The 20033-nt window shown below is 40.5% G+C and overlaps 1 protein-coding gene across 2 annotated transcripts in view; it reads right to left on the bottom strand.

Moving 5' to 3' along the window:
* KIAA1549 (KIAA1549 ortholog) overlaps positions 1 to 20033 on the bottom strand; it is a 177063-nt gene that overhangs the window by 69450 nt on the left and 87580 nt on the right. For both annotated transcript variants that reach the window (XM_060245648.1, XM_060245649.1), the window contains exons 2-6: positions 16957 to 19683; positions 10876 to 10964; positions 4891 to 5068; positions 2537 to 2667; positions 444 to 627 (exon numbers count right to left, since the gene is read on the bottom strand). In XM_060245648.1, the coding sequence (XP_060101631.1) occupies positions 444 to 627; positions 2537 to 2667; positions 4891 to 5068; positions 10876 to 10964; positions 16957 to 19683 (3309 nt within the window). The remainder of the gene's footprint in view (positions 1 to 443; positions 628 to 2536; positions 2668 to 4890; positions 5069 to 10875; positions 10965 to 16956; positions 19684 to 20033) is intronic.

Genomic DNA, 20033 nt, shown 5'->3' with positions numbered 1-20033 from the left:
AGTATAATGCAAGGATTGCTGGCTTAACTCTGGCAATCTACACGTGGGTGTAGCCCCATGGCTTCACTGGTGTTAGTTTTCTGTCCCGTAACTGTGATACTAAGCCAGGATTAAACCCTGATTAAGAATCCCAGTTTAAAGCAATGGAAAACAAGTGCCATTTCAGGCACATGTCTGTACTGGTATATCTGATGTAAGTGGAATAATTCTTAAGCCAATGTTCCTTCATCATGCTGTGCATTCTGTGTGAAAAAGAGGGAGGTGGCAAGTACACACATGACCAGCATGGCTTGGGTTTCTGTACATTTCTTTAACCACAGCCAAACTGGACATGCGAATGTACCCACAGAAACCCAAATCAGATTTATCTGGACATGAAGAGAACGTCTAAAATGCACTCGAGAGTCATTTAAACAAGAACTTTTTTTTACAACAATACTTACGTTCTGCAATTTGCTGTACAGGAAAGCCCAAGTAGAAACTGAACTCCACCACAGACAGGTTCCTTAGCCATTCACTGACTTCAGACCCATTCAAGAATCCCCGTTTTTCTTGAACAGCAAATACAATTTTCACAGGGCCTTGACGATATATTGCTCTAGACCTACCCAGGGTTATATTCAGTATCTGAATAGATTATGTTAGAAAAAGGGGAAAAAAATATTAGAATCACTTTTCATTTTCCAAACCACTGTTCTCAAAACACAAATATTACAAACAGGATTTTTAAAATCTGAGTCCATAACTAAAGTCTTTAGTTATAATTTTAGTGTGCACTGGGAGCTTTTCCAAGAAATGCATCAACAATACTCTTGGCATCTGTGTAGGGAGTTAATGAAGAAAGACCTGTGATTTTGGCTTAGGGAAGTAGTTTGCATGCACTATAGAACTGATATTACACAATGACCAAGATGTTGAGCTACCTGCTTCACACATCACCTCCACCATGATGTCTCAATGTGGATTTAGATAAGCCATTTTCTTGCAGACTCAATTCTTCATCTATACTTTGTGTATTGTATTTATTTACAAAATAATTATTGGCCATACAGCTCAACAATTCCAATTCAAAATACAAGAAGAAGAATAGCACAGTCTTCTATGTATATAAAAGTTATCTGAATACTCTAGAGCAGTATTAATTATTTATTATTGTGTAGGGGAAATCAGCGACAGGACCATATAAAAAGGAAGGTTTTTTATATATACTGTATCTTACCTGTAGAATACGGTCTGTGTTAAATGGCTAAAAGAATACAATGGCTTTTATTCAAGAAACCATAAGTGGTACAAAGCATAGAGAACAGGGCTTTTCTGCTCTAGCTCTAATCCACAGAGCGCCCCCCCCAAAAAAAAGTCTGCTCCTGGAGAAGAGGTGAAAAAAGGTAAAGGTGCAAGCACCAGTCGTTTCTGACTCTGGGGTGACATCGCATCACGACGTTTTCATGGCAGACTTTTTACAGGGTGGTTTACCAGTGCCTTCCCCAGTCATCTACACTTCCCCCCCCCCCCACACACACACGCTTTGGAAGGATGGAAGGCTAAGTCAATCTTAAGCCGGCAACCTGAACCCAGCTTCCACCGGGATTGAACTCAGGTCGTGAGCAAAGAGTTCGGACTGCTGTACTGCAGCTTTACTACTCTGGCAAACATCTCCCCTTCCTCTGCTAACAGAAAGGAATTTCATTTTCATTGGTAGAAAATGATGGAGGGACACAAGCCACTATAATATTTTTTTATTAATTATGTATTCTGGATCACTTTGTATTTGCCTTTTAAAAAGCATGGAAATGAAGCCTGTTTCAACATTAACTGGTCAGGAATCATCATATAGCCCGTAGACAATCGCTGTAGGCTTTACAGGATTTTCCTGGAAGGAAGCCCCACTGAATAAAATAAGACTTCTGAGTAGACATGCTTAGGTGCACTGTGTGAGGAACTAAGATGACCTCAAGGACTTCTAAAGCTCACTTTCTGGCCCATGATTTACTTGGTTATTTGAATGCAGCCAGCATTTAGCAGGGCTCTGGAAACAAAAAAAAAATAGTTATCTGGCTTCTGTCTATAGCAGGGGTGGGGAAGCTTTTTTCTTCCAAGGGCCATTTGGATATTTATAACATCACTCGCGAGCCATACAAAATTATCAACTTAAAAAACAGTGCTCCACCGAGGGAGAATGATTTAGGCTGGCAAAATTAAAACAAATAATTGTTTTTCTATTTTAAGTCATCTGAGGAGAGCCTAATTTGGCACACACACACATCCCTGGCCCGCCACCCTAGGCAAATGTTTAGGTTCAAGGCTATTTTTTTGTAGAGGCCACCGTGTGGCTCGGCTTAGCAATCCCCGAGGGTCAGACCAAGTGATCTCGAGGGCCATGAATGTTCCCCACCCATGGTCTACAGGAATCACATTGATTGGTAATAACTCCAGCAGTAATCACCAACTTCATTGTGCTGCTTGTCATCAACGTACAGTACTTTGGTGGAAAGGAGAGAGGAAGGGAAGCTTTCCCTTCAGAACAATCTTATCTCACCTGCACAGAGAAGTTAGATATGTCCAGATGATGCTTCCTCACTTCCCCAAATGCAATAGTCAGCCCTTTTTCAATACGCTGGCTGAAGTTACAGAAGCGAATGTCAATGTTTTGAGGCACGAACTGAAGCACTGGAAATATAAAGTTATATGTTTTTGTTACTATATTTAATGTTTAGATTACCCAATAGGGGGATGGCAAAGCCTGAACTGATATATTTTACTCCCAGATCCTGATTCTCCCAGGGACAGTCTCACTTAACCTGAGGCCAGAATTCCACAACTCTTCCCCTCTAGAGCTGATTCCACACTAACCTTGCACCACGCCAGACTTCCATTTCTCTCCAGAGCAAGCTAGTGATTTCGCACCAGCTGCTCCACGCCACCATTTTGTGCGGGGAAAACCTGCGATTTGCCGTGCCACAATGTAAACCTTAAAAAACAGGTTTACGCTGCGGAGTGGCAAATCATGGGTTTTCCCCACATAAAATGGTGGCATGGAGCAGCTGGTGCAAAATTGCTAGGTTGCTCTGGAGAGAAACAGAAGCCTGGTGCGGAGCAAGGTTAGTGCGGAATCAGCCTCGGCGTTCACATACACAAACATAGTTGACCACTGCAAGGCTGGCCAGTGATAAATTATTACCAGAACAAGCATCGCACCATGATTGAAAAATAGTATTTCTGAATCCCACTCTGCTCCCTTGGTCTTAGGGTTACACTACACATCAACAGAACAAAGTTGGAGTACAGTAGCACCTTTAAGACCAACAAAGTTTATTCAGAATGTAAGCTTTCATGTGCATGCACACTTTGTCAGACAATGAGATGGTGTACAGTAAGCAGTGCTACATATAGCTGGTGGGCAGTGGTTATGCATGCAAAATAGCACACAGTCAGAATCTAATGGCAAAATAGTGAAATTAGCAAATTGAAAGAATTACAAGTTTGGTCTGGATAGCATTAGTTGTGTGGGAAAACAGCAAAGGCAACAGACCAACATAGCTGCCCACCTGAATCTATCTACTACACATCAAGTAAGGGATTTATGACAGGATCCTCTGACATGTGGAAGCACTAAAGAAGGAAAACCTCATCTTTCACCTCAGCCAGCAGACCAAAATCACTCCACTTCCATGAGCTGCTATTGGCTTTAGTAAGGTGGAACATACAAGCGTTCTCTCTTTGTCTATCATTTTCTCTTCCACAAATAACAGTTGCACAAGAGTGGCAATTTTGTGTGACCGCTGGCACAACAGGCATAAAGATAGTGTGGGGGGGCAAGAATTAACTTACCCTTTTCCCTGCCCTCAGTGCTACAACCCCAATCCAACTGAGTTCTCCCTTGTGCCTGCTATTTAAGGCTAAACTATACTTTGAGGAATCTAGTCAAGAATCCACAATGTAACATGGACTTCTTCTTGCAGATTGCTCCACTGAACGGATGCATTTCTGTCTGATACTTTGACCTCATTTGCACAGATGTGGTTTGTTGGTGACCTAACATACAACCAGGATACTGCCAAGACTCCTCTGTAAACACTGTACTCTTCACAACTCAGCTTGCATCTCATTAGGTGACATGGTAGGCCATTCCGTCACAACTTCTGTCCCCCTGAGAAGCCCTCCTCTATCACACAGGCTGGCCGGCTGGCCTGCAGCTTCAAAAATGGAGGGGGGCGGAATAAGCTGCAGAGCTGTACAGTTACCAAAAACAATGGAAAGATTCACTGAGATCAAACCCCCTAACACCTGACAGGAGGAACTCTAACACAGAAGCACAAATTTTATTCTGCCTTACTCCAGTTCAGCTAGCTTAATAACTAATTCTTCATTAGTTATTAATGTTACTCTCTTTTTGCTCCCTGGCAAAAAACAAAAACAAAACAACTAAATTGTTTAGTACTAGGGTCAAGAGTTTCTGGAATGCAACGTAAGTTAAAATGAATCATTCAGGAAACTGCTTTAAAGATTACAAAACATTAAAATAGACAATGTACTTCATAAATAATCAAAGACAGCTCATTATTTTGTCTCTCCCCCCACAAAATAAAGCCAACATTTGCCATGACTGTCACTTCTTAAGCCACCCATCTTTCTGCCCTAGGCTGTTTGATTTATTTATTTAATCAATCACTCAATCAACATTGTTGGAGGACCTAAATAGCACATTCAAATTCACATGCGTGAAAACACCAAAGCAAGATGCAGACCACAAAAATAACATCACTCTTCATTAAATCTGTGATTTGAGAAAGGGTGTGTTGCTTTGTCCTGCAATTAATCAAGATCAATACAACCAAGTTTCTCTACTTTGGCTCTATATACTAAAAATACCAGAAAAATTGTTTAACTTACCAGTCTGTACATGGAATCTGCAGTCTGGAACTGTGAAAGAAGGTTGCAGTGATGAAATTAGAGGCATTGGACGACGAAGAAGGCTGCTGTTCACAACAGCATTTATGACAGCAATTGCTGTGTAAACAAATGGACCCGAGGTCACCAAAAAAGAGAATTTTGGAGAAAGTCTGTAAACCTAAGAAAAAAGAAACACATTTTTAAAAACAAATAGGCAAACACCTTGTGGCACCCACTGCTGTGCAATTACTTTTGCACAAATACTGGGCAGCTTGCTCAACATTGGAGGAGGAGATGCTACAGAACTATCCTATGAGCTGGAGAGGTCATGTCTCTCTTGCACAACTAAAATATGTGGGATGGTGTTAAGTCGATAAGTCACTGTCTCACATGGTCCATATTCCCCCCATGTACTCCAAGTTTGAACAGTTGCTTTCTGTTCCATGTACACCACAGTTTGCCATTATATTTACATAAGCAAACAGTGAGTTGGGCTTGGCCTCCACATCAGGATTGCAAATTCTCTTCAACCGTGGTGTCCAATCCTGGTTTAGAAGGCAGCAAGTGTAAAGATGTAATGTAATGGGCAACTATAGTTTACACTAAACAGGAAGTAACTAACTGAACTGGAGTGCACAAATGAAGATGGGAGAGGGACAAAGGAATGGGAGAACCCTTCAATCATGCCATGCCAAACTACAGCTTTGTGTTATATTGTTTTATTTATTACATATCCCACCCTATCCCATAGGGCTCAGGGCGGCTCACAACATAGATAAAATACAATCAATATGTGATTAAAAACCAGTTAAATAATTCAATTAAATAAGGCAAGATGGCAGCAAAACACATACATGGCCCCAGAGAGTCCTATATACCTCTTCTTAGCAGCATAGCAAGCATCTGTAGGCTTATTGTGGGCAGGAGAGGCCAAGATGGATTAACTCATTGTGACAAACCCTTTCTCTCTAGTCTTCTCACCCTGGGCATTCTCAAGAATGGAAAGAAGGGACACACCAGCAGGACTTTTTTTGAGCAGGAACACAGTTCCAGCTTGCTTGATATCACAGGGTGTGGCCTAATATACAAATGAGTTCCTGCTGGGCCTTTTCTACAAAAAAAGCTGTGTGAAACAATGGAGGCACCAGAGGGTGTGGCCTAATATGCAAATGAGTCCCTGCTGGGCTTTTTCTGCAAAAAAGCTTTGCATTTAAGAATAAACATTTCCATCAACAGAGGAAAACTCGTGGTACTAGCAGCCCCAATTGCCAAAAGTACAGGACCATAACTCTGAAATTGTGATAGAACCTGAACAAATCATGAGACCAAAACACATTACATTTAAGACTTTCTAATTTGCTCTCTTTTTCCTGGACCTTTGGGCTACATGTTGTTTTCTAAAAACCACAAAGTCTAGAAAATCGACGGTAATCCATGCTACGGTCACCTCAAGAATAGATCACTGTAATGCTCTCTACATGGGGCTATTCCTGATGCTAACCCGGAGACTACAACTAGTGCAGAACGCTGCAGCATGGCTGTTAATGGGGCTGCCACGATGGGAGCACATTTGGCCAGTGCTGAGAGAGCTGCACTGGTTGCCTGTTGTGTTCCGAGTTCGCTTCAAGGTGTTGGTATTAACCTTTAAAGCCCTTTATGGTCAGGGACCTGCCTATCTACAGGACCGCCTTTCCCCATATATCCCCCAGAGAGCACTGTGATCAGGGACAAAAAATCTGTTGTCTGCCCCTGGCCCAAAAGAAGCCAGGCTATGCATAACGAGATCCAGGGCTTTTTCGGTGGCAGCACCAGAACTTTGGAACACCCTCCCACAAGCTATAAGGGCCCTGCGGGATTTGTCGGCATTCCGCAGGGCCTGTAAGACTGAACTGTTTAAACAGACTTTTGTGGTTTGATTGAAAAGGGGCTGCCACCGGACATCCTACAGAATGCTGGCGATCATAGTCGGAAAGCCAATACCGCCTATATTGGATTGAAACAGCGCTAGAATGGGTTTAAAATTGATAAGTAAATTATGGTTTTATATGTTTTATTGAATTGATTGTTTTTATGATGTTGTAAGCCGCCCTGAGTCCACTTCCGGAGAGGGCGGGATATAAATGTAAATAAATAAATAAATATTTTCTTTTAAATCCAGAAAACATTCTGATTTAAAAAAAAAAAAAAAGATTGCAAATATTACAAGTCCCAAGTATTTGGGCCTTCTGGCATGAACTACAATTTGACTTAACCCCCCCTGTAACGTGGGGTCAAAGTTTTAAATACTCTTTAGGCACCTGTAATAGACCATCACACTACTGACAGAGCATCAGACCAGAATCTCAAATTTAGAAGTCTGTATGACACCAGGATGGGGGAGGGAAAATCTAATTTTTGCAAACAGCTGAAACTGGCTGCTTTTAATTATTATTCTTCCCAAATTTTTCTCCTTTTAAATACATATTGCAAATAAATATGTAATAATGCATACCCTCACAAACTTCTATACTGATGGCTTTAAGAACTCATTTCACATGATGCAATCATAACCAGCAACTATGGTTCACCCTCATCAATATTATTCACATATCCAACTGTAACTGATTAAAGCTACATTACTGTAGTATACTACATTAATGTAATATACTACCATAATGTAGTAGGCTGCCCTTGAAGGCTACCTAGAAACTGCAGCTATCACAAAATGCAGCAGCCCATTTGTTACTGGCAGGGACAGCCAGAAGGACCACAAGTCCATAATGCCCCTATTCAGAGGTCCCTTCACTGTAATTGTGGAGTAGTTTTCTGGTTCAATTAAAAATGTCAGAGCTCGCCTTTAAAGCCCTTCTTGACCTGGGACTGCATAATGAAAGAATGCCTCTCCCTGCAAGTTCTGCATGGCGACTTCGTTCTTTCCAGCACAAAGTATTTGTCAGTACATTCTGCAATGGTTCAGGCTTGGGCTTTTTTCAGTCACTGCCCCATAGCTATGGGACAGCCTCCTTGAACTGGTCAGAGAGGTTTTGGAGCCTGAACAAAGGGGAAATACCCTGCTGGTGAGGCCTTAGGAGTTTTTTTGATGGGTTTTAATGTACTATTATATGTATTTTAAAATTTTATTCATTGTTTTTGTATTTCTGTTTATCCACTTTGGGTCCTAAGATGCTTGGGAGAAAGGCAGCGGTATAAATATTAAACAAACATGGCTGCATCACTTAATATTGTTTGGAAAGGCTTAAACCATGTATGGATATGTGGTATGGGATAAAACAAGGCCAGGCCCCCACTTGGCAATGTGCTTTTGACAGACGGCAAGAAGGAATCCTTCTGCCTTGCCTCCCTTCCTGATCAGCTTCCTGCTCTTACCAGCCACATGGAAGAGTAACAATGAACAGAATAAGCCACTGTGAAGCAGGAAAACCCATTATCAAGAAATACTCAATTCCAGTCCTCAAAGTTACATTTCAATGGGGGGGGGGGGGTTCAAATCCAACAATGATTTTCACCCATATGAAACTAATCCAGCATTTCCAGGGGGTGCATCTAGTAAAACTACATAAGGGCTTGCAGGGAAATGTCACATTAGGTTGACATTTTCCTTTCAAAATTGCTAGTGTAAACTTGCTCCAAATGTTTTTGTATTTGATATGTGAGCTTCATAAACCTCAAAGGTTTGAATTCCCCCCCTTTACACCACCAGAAGCTGCTCTAATAAAAGTTATCACCTTACATATTTTCTGCCTCATGTTGCTACTGAGCTATTAATGTTAAAGAGCAAGCACCCATTGCAAGTTTTCTTTGCTACGGTGCTGAATTTTACACAGTTACCCCCTGCAAAGTGCGTCATAAAAATGAAACATCTGTGAACCATAATACCAAATGAAAAGTAAGGGTGGAAAACATGAAACGAACAGGGTTTTACCTTCAGTTGCACTGTACATAAACCTGTATGTGCAGCACTTAACAATAAAGACAAGTTTGTTTGCAAGATAAAGTTACACTCCTGGGAACCCGTTTCCAAGATATCCAACAATTAATTTGCGTAGCTTTATTATGTAGCACAATTAATTTCAAAACATAGCAACCTTGGCAGTATTTTATTGCAAGTTGGGGATCTCTTCCTTGAAGAGGAAACAAAACTCCAGATTTTTTTTTTAAGTTGCACTTTGGAAAAGAAAACTATCTTTCATCTAAGATGGAAAGAACACAATTATGTCAATCAGTCAAAACACAGCGGCAGCAGCAACTGAGAGTACTGCAGTTGCGATCCACGAGATCTGTTAATATTTGAAGATGGGAGAAAGGCCACTAAGCTAAAAGGTGCTTTATCCTTTTCTCCCATCCTTCTTCCATAATTTGAAATACCTCCCCAAAGGTGCAATTATCTCCGTGTGGGGCAAAATACTGCAACAACCATATTGTTTACCCCCCACAGAGCTAAACATAGCCTTGGAGGCTCGTTTCCAGTCATGGAAAGGAACAGGATAAAAGGCAAAACATCTGCCAGCCTAGTGATCCTTCCCTTGCCTTTAAAGCAACCACCTGAGATTGCTAATTGATTTTCAAAAATAAAGTGGAGAATCTTTCACATCACAGTTGCTTCAGCCCTGAAAAACAGGAAGATTCTGTTTGTTTGTTTTATGAAAATGAGGTTAGTAGAGAATGCACCGAAGCTTGGAAGGTTATGTGTTTTACTGATGACTACTGCAGACTGGCAGCTGCTTCAGACATTTATCAGCCAAGATGCTTGCAGGGTAAATGAAGGAAAATGGATTCAAGTGGAAAGCTAAGTTAGGCTGAAGCAACAGAACATCTTTTTAAGTCCAGTGACACCTTTAAGACTAACCAAAGTCAGTGGTGGACTGGGTCTAAAAATATTGGTTGCCAGGAGACATAGGGGGCCCACCCACGACTATAAGGCTATCATTTATTTTTTATAAGAAATAAATAAAATTTTCAAAAAATACCTGTGGAAAAAGGTGCAATTAAAACTTTTGCAATAAATATATTTTAGTAATTACAGTGTACATATATTGTACATATCACTGGCAGTATACAGTAGATACTAAATGGAAATGCAGGTTGCATTTTCTCCAGGGGAGCTGATCTCTGCCAGCTGGAGATCAATTGGAAAAGCAGGAGATCCCCAGGCCCCACCTGGAGACTGGCAACCCTAAATACAATGTAAATTTTAGTTGCATTACTATAATAATACTGGAAGTTCTATTATATTTTCAAGCTACTAAAAGGTCATTAACATTTTTAACGTATTGTCTAATTGTTTAAGGGGACCCACTTGCCATCGGGCAAGCTGACATCCTGGCCAGTCCGCCACTGGACAAAGTTTTATTGGGTTTAAGCTTTCTGAAGAATGTGCATGCACACATTCACACATCAAACTGAAGGAAAAAAGGTTTTGCAAGAAGGTAACAGTAAAGCAAGGGGAATACAAGGTGTTAGCTCAAGTCTACTTATAAACATTAGTGATGCTTTTGTGCCCACAGTAGCTGATATTGCCTCCTCTCATCTTTCTTAATGCTACCAAAAATACCATGCTTCTGCCCAGACTGCCTGCCCACATAAATCAGCATGAGTCCATTAAAGCTGTTCCCTGATGAAAGAAACTCCCATGCTGAAGTAGTTGCTGAGAATTATCGCATACTGTGCAGAAACTGTACAAAGGAAACGTTTCCTCCTCTATGCTAATAATAATGTTGATTCAGGGAGACGGAAGATTTCCTAGGTCAGCAAAGAAGTGATGAGCATACCAAAGACTACATAAAAGCACACAAAATTACACCACATGGAAACATTCATGAGCCCTCAGGATTTAGGATCAAGACACCTGCTAATTTGAAGTTATGTCCAAGCTACAGCTATATGCTTCCAGTATCTCTGTGATGCCAAAGATTCCTTCAGTCTATATAATGTGCCAAGTGATTAATGCCAAATTAATTTGAATGATTAATATTTGCAACTACTTACCTCCAATTCTACTGATCTCCTGAACTCAATTCTCAAGATCTCTTTGATGGATTCACTGACGTTTTCTAGGACAGATTTCCGGGTCAGCACTAGAAATTTCAACCAATGAATAAACTTTAGCTTACTATCACATACACAGGTCCACATACAATAATTTAAATAGTGGAATTGTAAGAGAGTTGAGGGAAAGTACAGAATGGGAGAGAAGTGGTGCAAAGCCTCAGAGAAACACAAGCAATTTTAGAGCAAATTTTCACCTTGAATCTTTTCAGTTGGACACACAAGTACACACAAAATCAGAGATGTAAACATTCAAGACATTTTGAAGGAGTGGGAAAAAAACATTGGAGGGGGGACACAAAATTTTTGGGAAACTTGAAGTATATGTAATACTTTTTGTCACACTTAAACTAATGTTCTTGATTTAACAACATAAAGCACATCAATTATAATCCGGCATAGACCTTGCAAAACTTGGTTCAGTTCCACAGGGTCTGTAAAACCAAGATGTTCCATTGGGCATATGGTTAAGGACAGTGACAGCTAGAGAGATCAATCAACCTCCCTCTATTTTACTGTTGGGCCACAACTTCTCTGTGCTGGCTGCCTCCCAGCTGCCCACCTGTGACAGAATGTTGGGTACCATCTGACATAGTAGTTGATTGTTAGGTTTCTTAATCTGAGAAATTGGATTTTAAAACTGTAATGCTGATTTTATTGTATATTTGGTGAAAGCCACCTTGAACCCTGCTTGACTGGGAAGGAAGGAAGGAAGGAAGGAAGGAAGGAAGGAAGGAAGGAAGGAAGGAAGGAAGGAAGGAAGGAAGGAAGGAAGAAAGAAAGAAAGAAAGAAAGAAAGAAAGAAAGAAAGAAAGAAAGAAAGAAAGAAAGAAAGAAAGAAAGAAAGAAAGAAAGAAAGAAAGAAAGAAACTAACTCAAACAAAGTTAAACTCTTCTAAGCTCCTTTATTTCAATTCGATTTAGAAAGTTGCAAATCTGTTTAGGATTGCACTTTTAGTATAGAACATGGTACCGTTTGGCATATTTATGCAAACAGCAGCACCACTGGTGACCTCAGCACACATGACTTAGCTTTTGTAAACTGAAAAGAAGGAAAAAAATAAAGTCAAAAATAGAAAACATATGACTGAAGTGAACAAAAAATAACATATTTGGACAGAACAGGGTTGCCAGGGCTGGATTTGGAAATACCTGGAGGCTTGAGCGTAGAGCATTGGTGGCTGTGGTTTAGGGAGGGAAGGGACCTTGGTAGCATATAATGCCATACAGCCCACCTTCCAAAGCAGTCATTTCTCCATCAGAAGGGGAATAAATGTTTTAAATAAATGAATTAATAGGCTATCTATGTAGTCTGGAGATCATGTGTAATTCTGGGAGCCCCCCCCCCCCCGCCCCATCCTGGAGGTTTGCAACACTATGACAGAACCAGATCCACACAATCGCAATGGAACAGGTTCAAATCTTTCTCCACAAAGCCTGCCTTCAACCTAAGAAGACTGAGAACCTTGCTTGTTGTGTGGCTCACATACAGACTCCTTGCTCTTCCATTCTTGTATTGAAAATCATGATTATTTTTTTAAACAAGCTCCATTTATCAGGAATAGATGAATTAAGGTTCATGAGCTAACTGGCGCTAGTTTCCCTTCCCACTAACCAGGAACCTCCAGTTTTAGAACTGTTGTGTGGGTGGAGGAACTAACTCCAGTTAATCATTGCACCTGTTTTAAGGGTAACAAGAGCTAGTGTTTAATTGGACAATCAGCTTAAGGGGTGGGGATGAACAGTGAGCCAGGTTTGTGTACATCTTTATGACATATGAATGCAGATTAACAGTAAATTCTACCATATACAGACAACTACATGAAAAAAACAAAAGGAAGAAAAGCCTAAAGGGAAATTAATGTGGTTAAACCAAGCGTACAGTGTAGCTAGAAATACTGTCATCACCCAAGAAGAGGCTTCCTTGGGATGATCCAGGCTATATACAACAACAACAACAACAACAACAAAATTTTATTTGTATCCCGCCCTTCCCGCCGGAGCAGGCTCAGGGTGGCTAACAGCATAATTCAAGTCTTAGTTATACAGAAATAAATAAAATTACATTTAAACATTATGAACATTTTAATTAAAATTCTAATTGAGTTTTAAAAATTAATTAATTTAAATTAGTAAAAGTGCTAATGCTATGTTTGCTTTTTATGATGGCGGTTTTCCTTAGCTGTTTCCTTTTTCATCAGCGAAAGCCAGTCGGAAGAGGAAGGTCTTGCAGGCCCTGCGGAACTGTTCAAGGTCCCGCAGGGCCCGCATTTCCTCTGGAAGTTGGTTCCATAGGCTCGGGGCTATAGAGGAGAAGGCCCGGTTACGGGTACTTTGCAGCTTCACCTCTCTCGGTCCAGGAATAGTCAACAAGTTTTTCCCGGCTGACCTCAGTGCTCTCTGGGGTTCATATGGGGAGAGACGGTCCCTAAGGTAGACAGGTCCTCGACCATATAGGGCTTTAAAGATATACTTTCTTACTAAGATGCAACGTGGATTACACAAGGTGAAACAATGCAATCAAATTGCATGAGACATCCAATAATCAATTCCAGGATTACAAAAACAATTCCAGGACCAGAATTACAAAAATTAGAAGATATGCAAAATAGTATCAGACATGATGTGTCAAACAGTGCAAAAATGGAATTACAAAAATAAAAATAGGCATGCATCATCACGCCTATTTCTCAGGAACTCCTTACTCTTTCCCTACCCATAGCCATCTCTTTTTCTCAGGAGACAGTACTGCTGGGCCCACATGGAGGAAATATGCAAAGTGAGAATCTGAATCCAGATCTCATCTCTGAAAAGTCCAACACTGTCCATCATCCCTACTCCATCTACCACACTGACTCTAATTATCAGGATAATCTGATATGTTATCTGCATTTCAGGCAGCTCTATCCTGAGGGTTAAAAAAAAAAAAAGGTAAAAAGTCCCCTGTGCAAGTACCAGTCATTTCCGACTCTGGGGTGATGTCGCATCACGATGTTTTCATGGCAGACTTTTTATGGGGTGGTTTGCCATTGCCTTCCCCACTCATCTACACTCCCCCCCTCCACTGGTAAGCTGGGTACTCATTTTACTGACCTCGGAAGGATGGAAGGCTGAGTCTACCTGAACCCAGCTTCTGCCAGGACTGAACTCAGGTCATGAGCAGAGAGCATGGACTGAAGTATTGCAGCTTTCCACTCTGCACCACGGGGCTCTTTCTTATATATATTAAATACCTTGTATTTAAGAGATTCTACCACTATCCTTAGTTTCTTCAACTCACAGCAGCTACCAACTATTTTAAATGCAATAGCCTATTCACAACCCACTTATTTTCTAAACAGACTGATGTTTTAAAAAGATTAGAAGTGACAGAATTCACTCATCCCTAGACACAGACTGAGGAGGCAATTTCCTAGCTATGCAGTATCCACCAGCAAAAACTAAAACTACACCAAATTGCTCCCAGAAGTCATGTTAGTAAAAGGGCCAAAATACTGACCTAATGGTTAGCTACTCTTAAGTCAGGAAACAGACTGCAACGATCTACACCACCTGCAGCCTCTGATCATGTTTAAAGAGAAAGCTCCTGTTCACAGACTTCGAGTGAAGCAACTTAGGAATCACAAAGAAAAAGACAGTTGCCAAATCTCTGTTTGCAAGAAAGCTTTGCCAGAAATATTGGATGTAGCAGCAAACCTAAGATTTATCTTAGGCTGTTAACTTAGAAATTGGAGGATGCTGCAAGCCATCTATTCCCCCCCCCCCTCCCCATTTTACCATCCTAGTCTCATTGGACTATTTTGATAAAGAGTCTGTTTGCTGCATGACTGAGGCCCTGACTTGGATGACCCAGGCTAACCCAATCTCATCATATCTCAGAAACATAAGAGGTTCAGCTCTGCTTAGTATTTGGTTGGGCAACCTCCAAGGGATACCAGGGACATGGACACAGAGGCAAGCAATGGCAAACCATCTCTGAAATATCTCTTGCCTTAAAAAACAAGTGTAGTTCACCACCTAGTGGTGCATAACGCTAAAAGAGCTAGAACATCTGCCTGCCAGACAATCTTAGGATCTCCTGTCTGTACTACACACACTGCTGTACAATTATGATGGTGATGATGCATGACTGAATTGTTCTACATATTTCATAATCCACTGTGCGTCTCCGTGAGAAAAGCAGGTTATAAATAAAGTTAATAAAAACAACAGTAATAAAGATAACAGTAGTAATCAATGAGAACTCTTCTACATACAAAGTGTAAACATCTGGACTGACTTTTAGCCGCCCTGAGTCTGCTTGTGGAGAGGATGGGATAGAAATGTAAGGAAAATAAAATAAATACAAGCCTGCAAAATCTGTGGTAGCCACTGAGGTTGTTTGTAAAGTGAAGGCTCTACTTCAGTTTACCTGTACCTACTTGTAAACATGTTACATGATTGGTCAAATGACTGTAATAACGAATGACTGACTGACCTATACCTACTTCATTGTCGTAAGACACTGAGGAAATATTCAAATCATAGAGATAAAAATGCCACAATATGCTTTGCTGCAACCATTTCCCTCATGTGAAAGTACCTCCATGCATATAGGCAAGATTGGTGGCTGTACTTAATACAGAATTCTCCATGGAGGTCACCAGCTGATGGAATACTCTGCTGACATAACCCATGAAGTTCCCAGACTGCTGTGAATTCACAGAATGTGTAAGACAGAACTTTTTAGCAGGACATTTTTATGAAGAAGGGGCAGTTTTAATGTCTGCTGAAAGTTTACTATTTTACTGTATTTATAGCTGGCTGTTAAATTTTGTAATTTGCTTTAAGCTTTGATAAACAGCTTAAATAAAAGGCAAAATAGAAAAAAGCAAAATAGAAAGGGCATAACAATAAATATGAGACAATGCAATAGGTATTGCCAGCATACTGATGGCACCTCTTCCCAAACCTTTACAATATATTGAATGTATAACTGTAAAAAGAAGGTTGGATGAATTCACCTGCAGAACAGCCTTCAAATCCCATGGCTGATGATCAAGATTTGCTTTTCACACAAATATACTCCTCACTAGTTTTTTTTTAATCATTTTGATTCCGATCTGTCTACCCAACTGAAACACAAATTCCCCAAGCTTTCACAACTGGACTACTAACAAATATTTTGACATTTTAATAATGGAAAGACATGACAAAGCAGTAGACATGACAGTCACAGAAGAGTACTAATTATCCTCCCAAATTTGTATGGTTAGAAGGAAAGAAAGCAAATGTCTTGCACTCCAACCGTCTCCAAGCAAGCCAGGAATCTTTACAATAAACCTAATTCATGTATATGACCCATACAGCTTTCAGCTCACCCACAATTGTCCCTGATACGCAACACATTGGCAAGTGTTCCAATCTGTACAACTTTCCTACAGCTTTCTACATAGTAGGACCCCTTCCCAATCTCAGAATAGCAGCTGCATTTTCTTAAACTATTATGGCCACTGTTAATACATGTTCATTCTCCCTCTCTCATAGCAGACAGGCAGAGAAAGAGAATTAAGCGACAGCATATTACTAGTTGTTATAAAGTTGGATGTTATGTATCTACTTCACTAGTATAGACCTTCCACCAGTACAAGCAGCCATGCTTTAGCAGAACCTGTATGTTTGGTAAAACAAGGCTCCTTGTCTTGGAGGAAGCTTCATAGTCTTTTGGAAAGATCAGGTCCCACCCCCACCCCCGGAAAAAGAGGTGTCAGAACTCTCAAGAGGGAAATGAAGGAGAAACACACAGGTGCCCCTCATGAACTTTTATTTATTTTTTTGAGAATTTTGTTGCCATAAAGAGGTTCCAGTATTCCATTTCACTACATTCCCTGAGAAAAAAAGTCCTGGGGAAAAATACAACATACTGCTATGGCAGTGGCCAGTCTCAGGCTAGGACTTGCACAAATTTTGCTTGGGTCCAAATATATGAAAGCCTACTTTTAAGATACAGAATGGAATAAAATAAATCTGAATAAGTCTTACCTGCTGTGACTATGTATTTATCAGGAACTGTGATATCGCAAACATAGGGTTGTCTGGTTGTGGTCGCCACTGTAACTTGAGGAGTGGTGATCAATGTAGAAGTTGAAGATAACAAAGTAGAACTTGATGTACTGCTGGTAGTTGTAGAAAGACCTTTTGTGCTACTAGGAGTCATGGCAGTAAAGGTTGTCATGCTGGTAAATTCATTCACATTAGTTCTTGTTGGAATGACAGACTCAGTTGTCATAATCACAGATGAAGGCATCTCTGTAGGTAAAGATGACGACACAGTGCCCACTGATTCAGTAGGGGGAGGTGTAATCCTGCTTACATCTGTGGCCAATGATGGCATATTTGGGGTCATAATAAAAATTGCTGTGGTAGCAGCTGCCTCAAGGGTAGAAGAAACCGGACTGTTAGCAGTAGCACCAGCATTCTCAATGATAACAGTAGAGAAAAGGAGTGAAGATGTCAATACAGGGGTTGTCTGTAAAGAGGTGAGCCATGAGGTCACATGTGTTTCATTCTCCATGATATTGCTGGTGAAAACAGGCTCTGAGACAGAAGTGGACAGCACCAGTGTAGGAATGGTTGCATCAATGGTTAAAGATGATAACTCAAACTGAGAGGTAGCTTCTGAGGTAAAGTAATTTCCAGATTCCATTAGTAAGGTTGAAGTTGGTTCCAATAACACAGAGGAGTTCATAAAGAAACTTGATGGCACTGTTGTAGGACTCTGTGTGACTGAAACAAAAGAGGAGTTTGAATTAAAAATTGATGTCTCCCACAAAGGATGCTGGGAAGCCTCCATGCTTGTGATGTTAACACTGGGGAACTCAGCTGATCCCCAGCTAGAAGAACTATCAAAAAGCACAGATGATGGAAGGAATGTGGGTGAAGGCTGAGGTAAAAATGTTGATAAATCACTTGGCATTATCACTAAAGATGTGGCTGTAGGAGATGACAACGGTGACAAGCCATTTTGCTCAGAAGAAAAAGGCAATAATGAAAAGCTGGACAAAATATCCCATGTACTGACAGGAGATTCTTCTGTTGGGAAACTCACAAGTGTTTTATCAAAGGAAAGTGAGGATTCTGATGGCATAAATTCAGGTGTTTCGAGTAGGCTTGAATTATTGATTGTCATGGATGAAGTAACCACATTTTCAGTGAAGGGAGACTCAAGAGTAACTGCAGTAATGTAAAAGGGTAGTTCTTCAGTAATACTAGGTGTTAACATAATCATTTCAGTCACAGAGTAGGATAAAATGACAGAAGTACTTTCTAATGGTATAACCTCAGAAGACTGACCATAGGAAGCAGGAAATGATGTAAATATGTTTTTAAGGCTAGCATCCACAACTGCTGATGTAGAGATTTCTGTAAACCTTGAAGAGAATGAAACAACAGGTCTTGAGGGAAAGCTAGTATCAAAGATTTCAAGAGGAGGCTCTTGCACCTCATACAGATCACTGACTGCTGATGTAAGTGGTGTAACTCCTCTTACATCAGAGGAGAAGAATGACAGTGTCTCAACATAGTCGCCCGAACCTACATCACTTTCTGATGGCCCCACTGAAAAAACTGGCTCTGAGGAAACTGAAATAAAGTCACAGTATGAACATGAAGTGTATGGTCTAGTGAAAGGCACTGGGCTTGTGATGACACTGAAGAACTCAACTTGAGTTTGTCTTTCTGAATGGTCAGGCAAAACATTTTTTGTACTGCTAGAAGATATATGGGAAAGCCCATGTGCAAACAACTTCTCATTAAAAACACTATCTCCCAAAATGGTAAGCGAGGATGTAGGTCGAAAAACAAATGGAAGATGAGCTGAAGATACAACAGTCTCCATGTAACTTGTCCAAACAGGAACTTCCCTTGAAAAGTTCAGAGCAGAAGAGCTCCACTGACTAAGTGCTTCAGTTACACTGCTGCTCAGACTATAGTAGGCTTCTGTGTATATATCAGTACTTTTTGTCAAATTGTCGGGCATACTTTGGGTATGCTCAGCTAGCTGTCTCATAAACTGGGGTGACCCTGCTGCAGTAGTATCAAAAAACAAATGTGTTGCAGGACTGGTGTAAAAGAGCAAGCTGTCTGCTCCTTTTCTGGCAGTTCCATCTACCACCTTACTTGTTACAGAACTAAAGGAAATAATATCTATGTTAGTCATAGGCATGAGCAAGTCTCTGCTTGGAGTAAGAGTTACACCTGGTGTGTCAAAAATATTTGAATGTGATGGAGAAACATGGGAGACAGATGCAGTCCTTTGCAAAGTTGCCTGCGGCGTTTCCATGTAGTCAGGCTGTAAGGAGAGGACAGGTAATGAAGGTGCTAACAACAAAGCTTGCAAATTTTCTTTTGTTGGCTTAGCTGGATAAGAACCTGAATGATGGTCCTCTGAAAAAGACTTTAATGAAGGAGTCCATTGTGCATTTGAAAAGGAGCTAATAAATCTATCATCACTTAAGACTGCCTCGTTGCTTGTTAGTGAAATATCTAACACTGGTACAGTCTGTCCATCTGAGATGCTTCTTGTTCCTTCAGGGTCCAATGAGGTCACCTCAGAAGGAGAAGTTACAGGTGATGACAGCCCCTCAGGAAACGCACTATTTGCCTTGGGATCCATTGTGCTTGTTGTTAAGGCTGTGCGTATGACGCTGCTCACAGTGCTTTGTCTCCGCAAAAGTGAGGAAATGTTCTGCTGCTCCAAATGTAATTCATCTATAAAGAGAAAAAAAATAATGTAATTACAGTATTTATGAAGTGATCAACAAGAACACTGAAATCTTAATATTCTGTTATCATCTACAGGTCCAATATCTGGTAGGTTGAATATGGAAATCCACAAATTAATGGGAGTAAAATTGGAAATGAATGTCTAAAATTTGTGATTTTGCATTATTTCCATCTTTAAGGAACCATTCCATTGTGACTCCTTATGCCACCGGATTCTTGTGCATTCCATGTTTTATAGTTATGATCTTGCCTGTGTTATATATTCAACAGAATTTTGCCAATGCAAGCACTGAACCACTAGGGACTGCAGGTAGGAACTGGGAATAAACTCACAA

This window comes from Heteronotia binoei, chromosome 8 (genome assembly GCF_032191835.1).
Source record: "Heteronotia binoei isolate CCM8104 ecotype False Entrance Well chromosome 8, APGP_CSIRO_Hbin_v1, whole genome shotgun sequence".
Lineage (NCBI taxonomy): Eukaryota > Metazoa > Chordata > Lepidosauria > Squamata > Gekkonidae > Heteronotia > Heteronotia binoei.
Note: the sequence above shows the minus strand (reverse complement) of the source record. Positions and strands in the feature narration are given on the sequence as shown.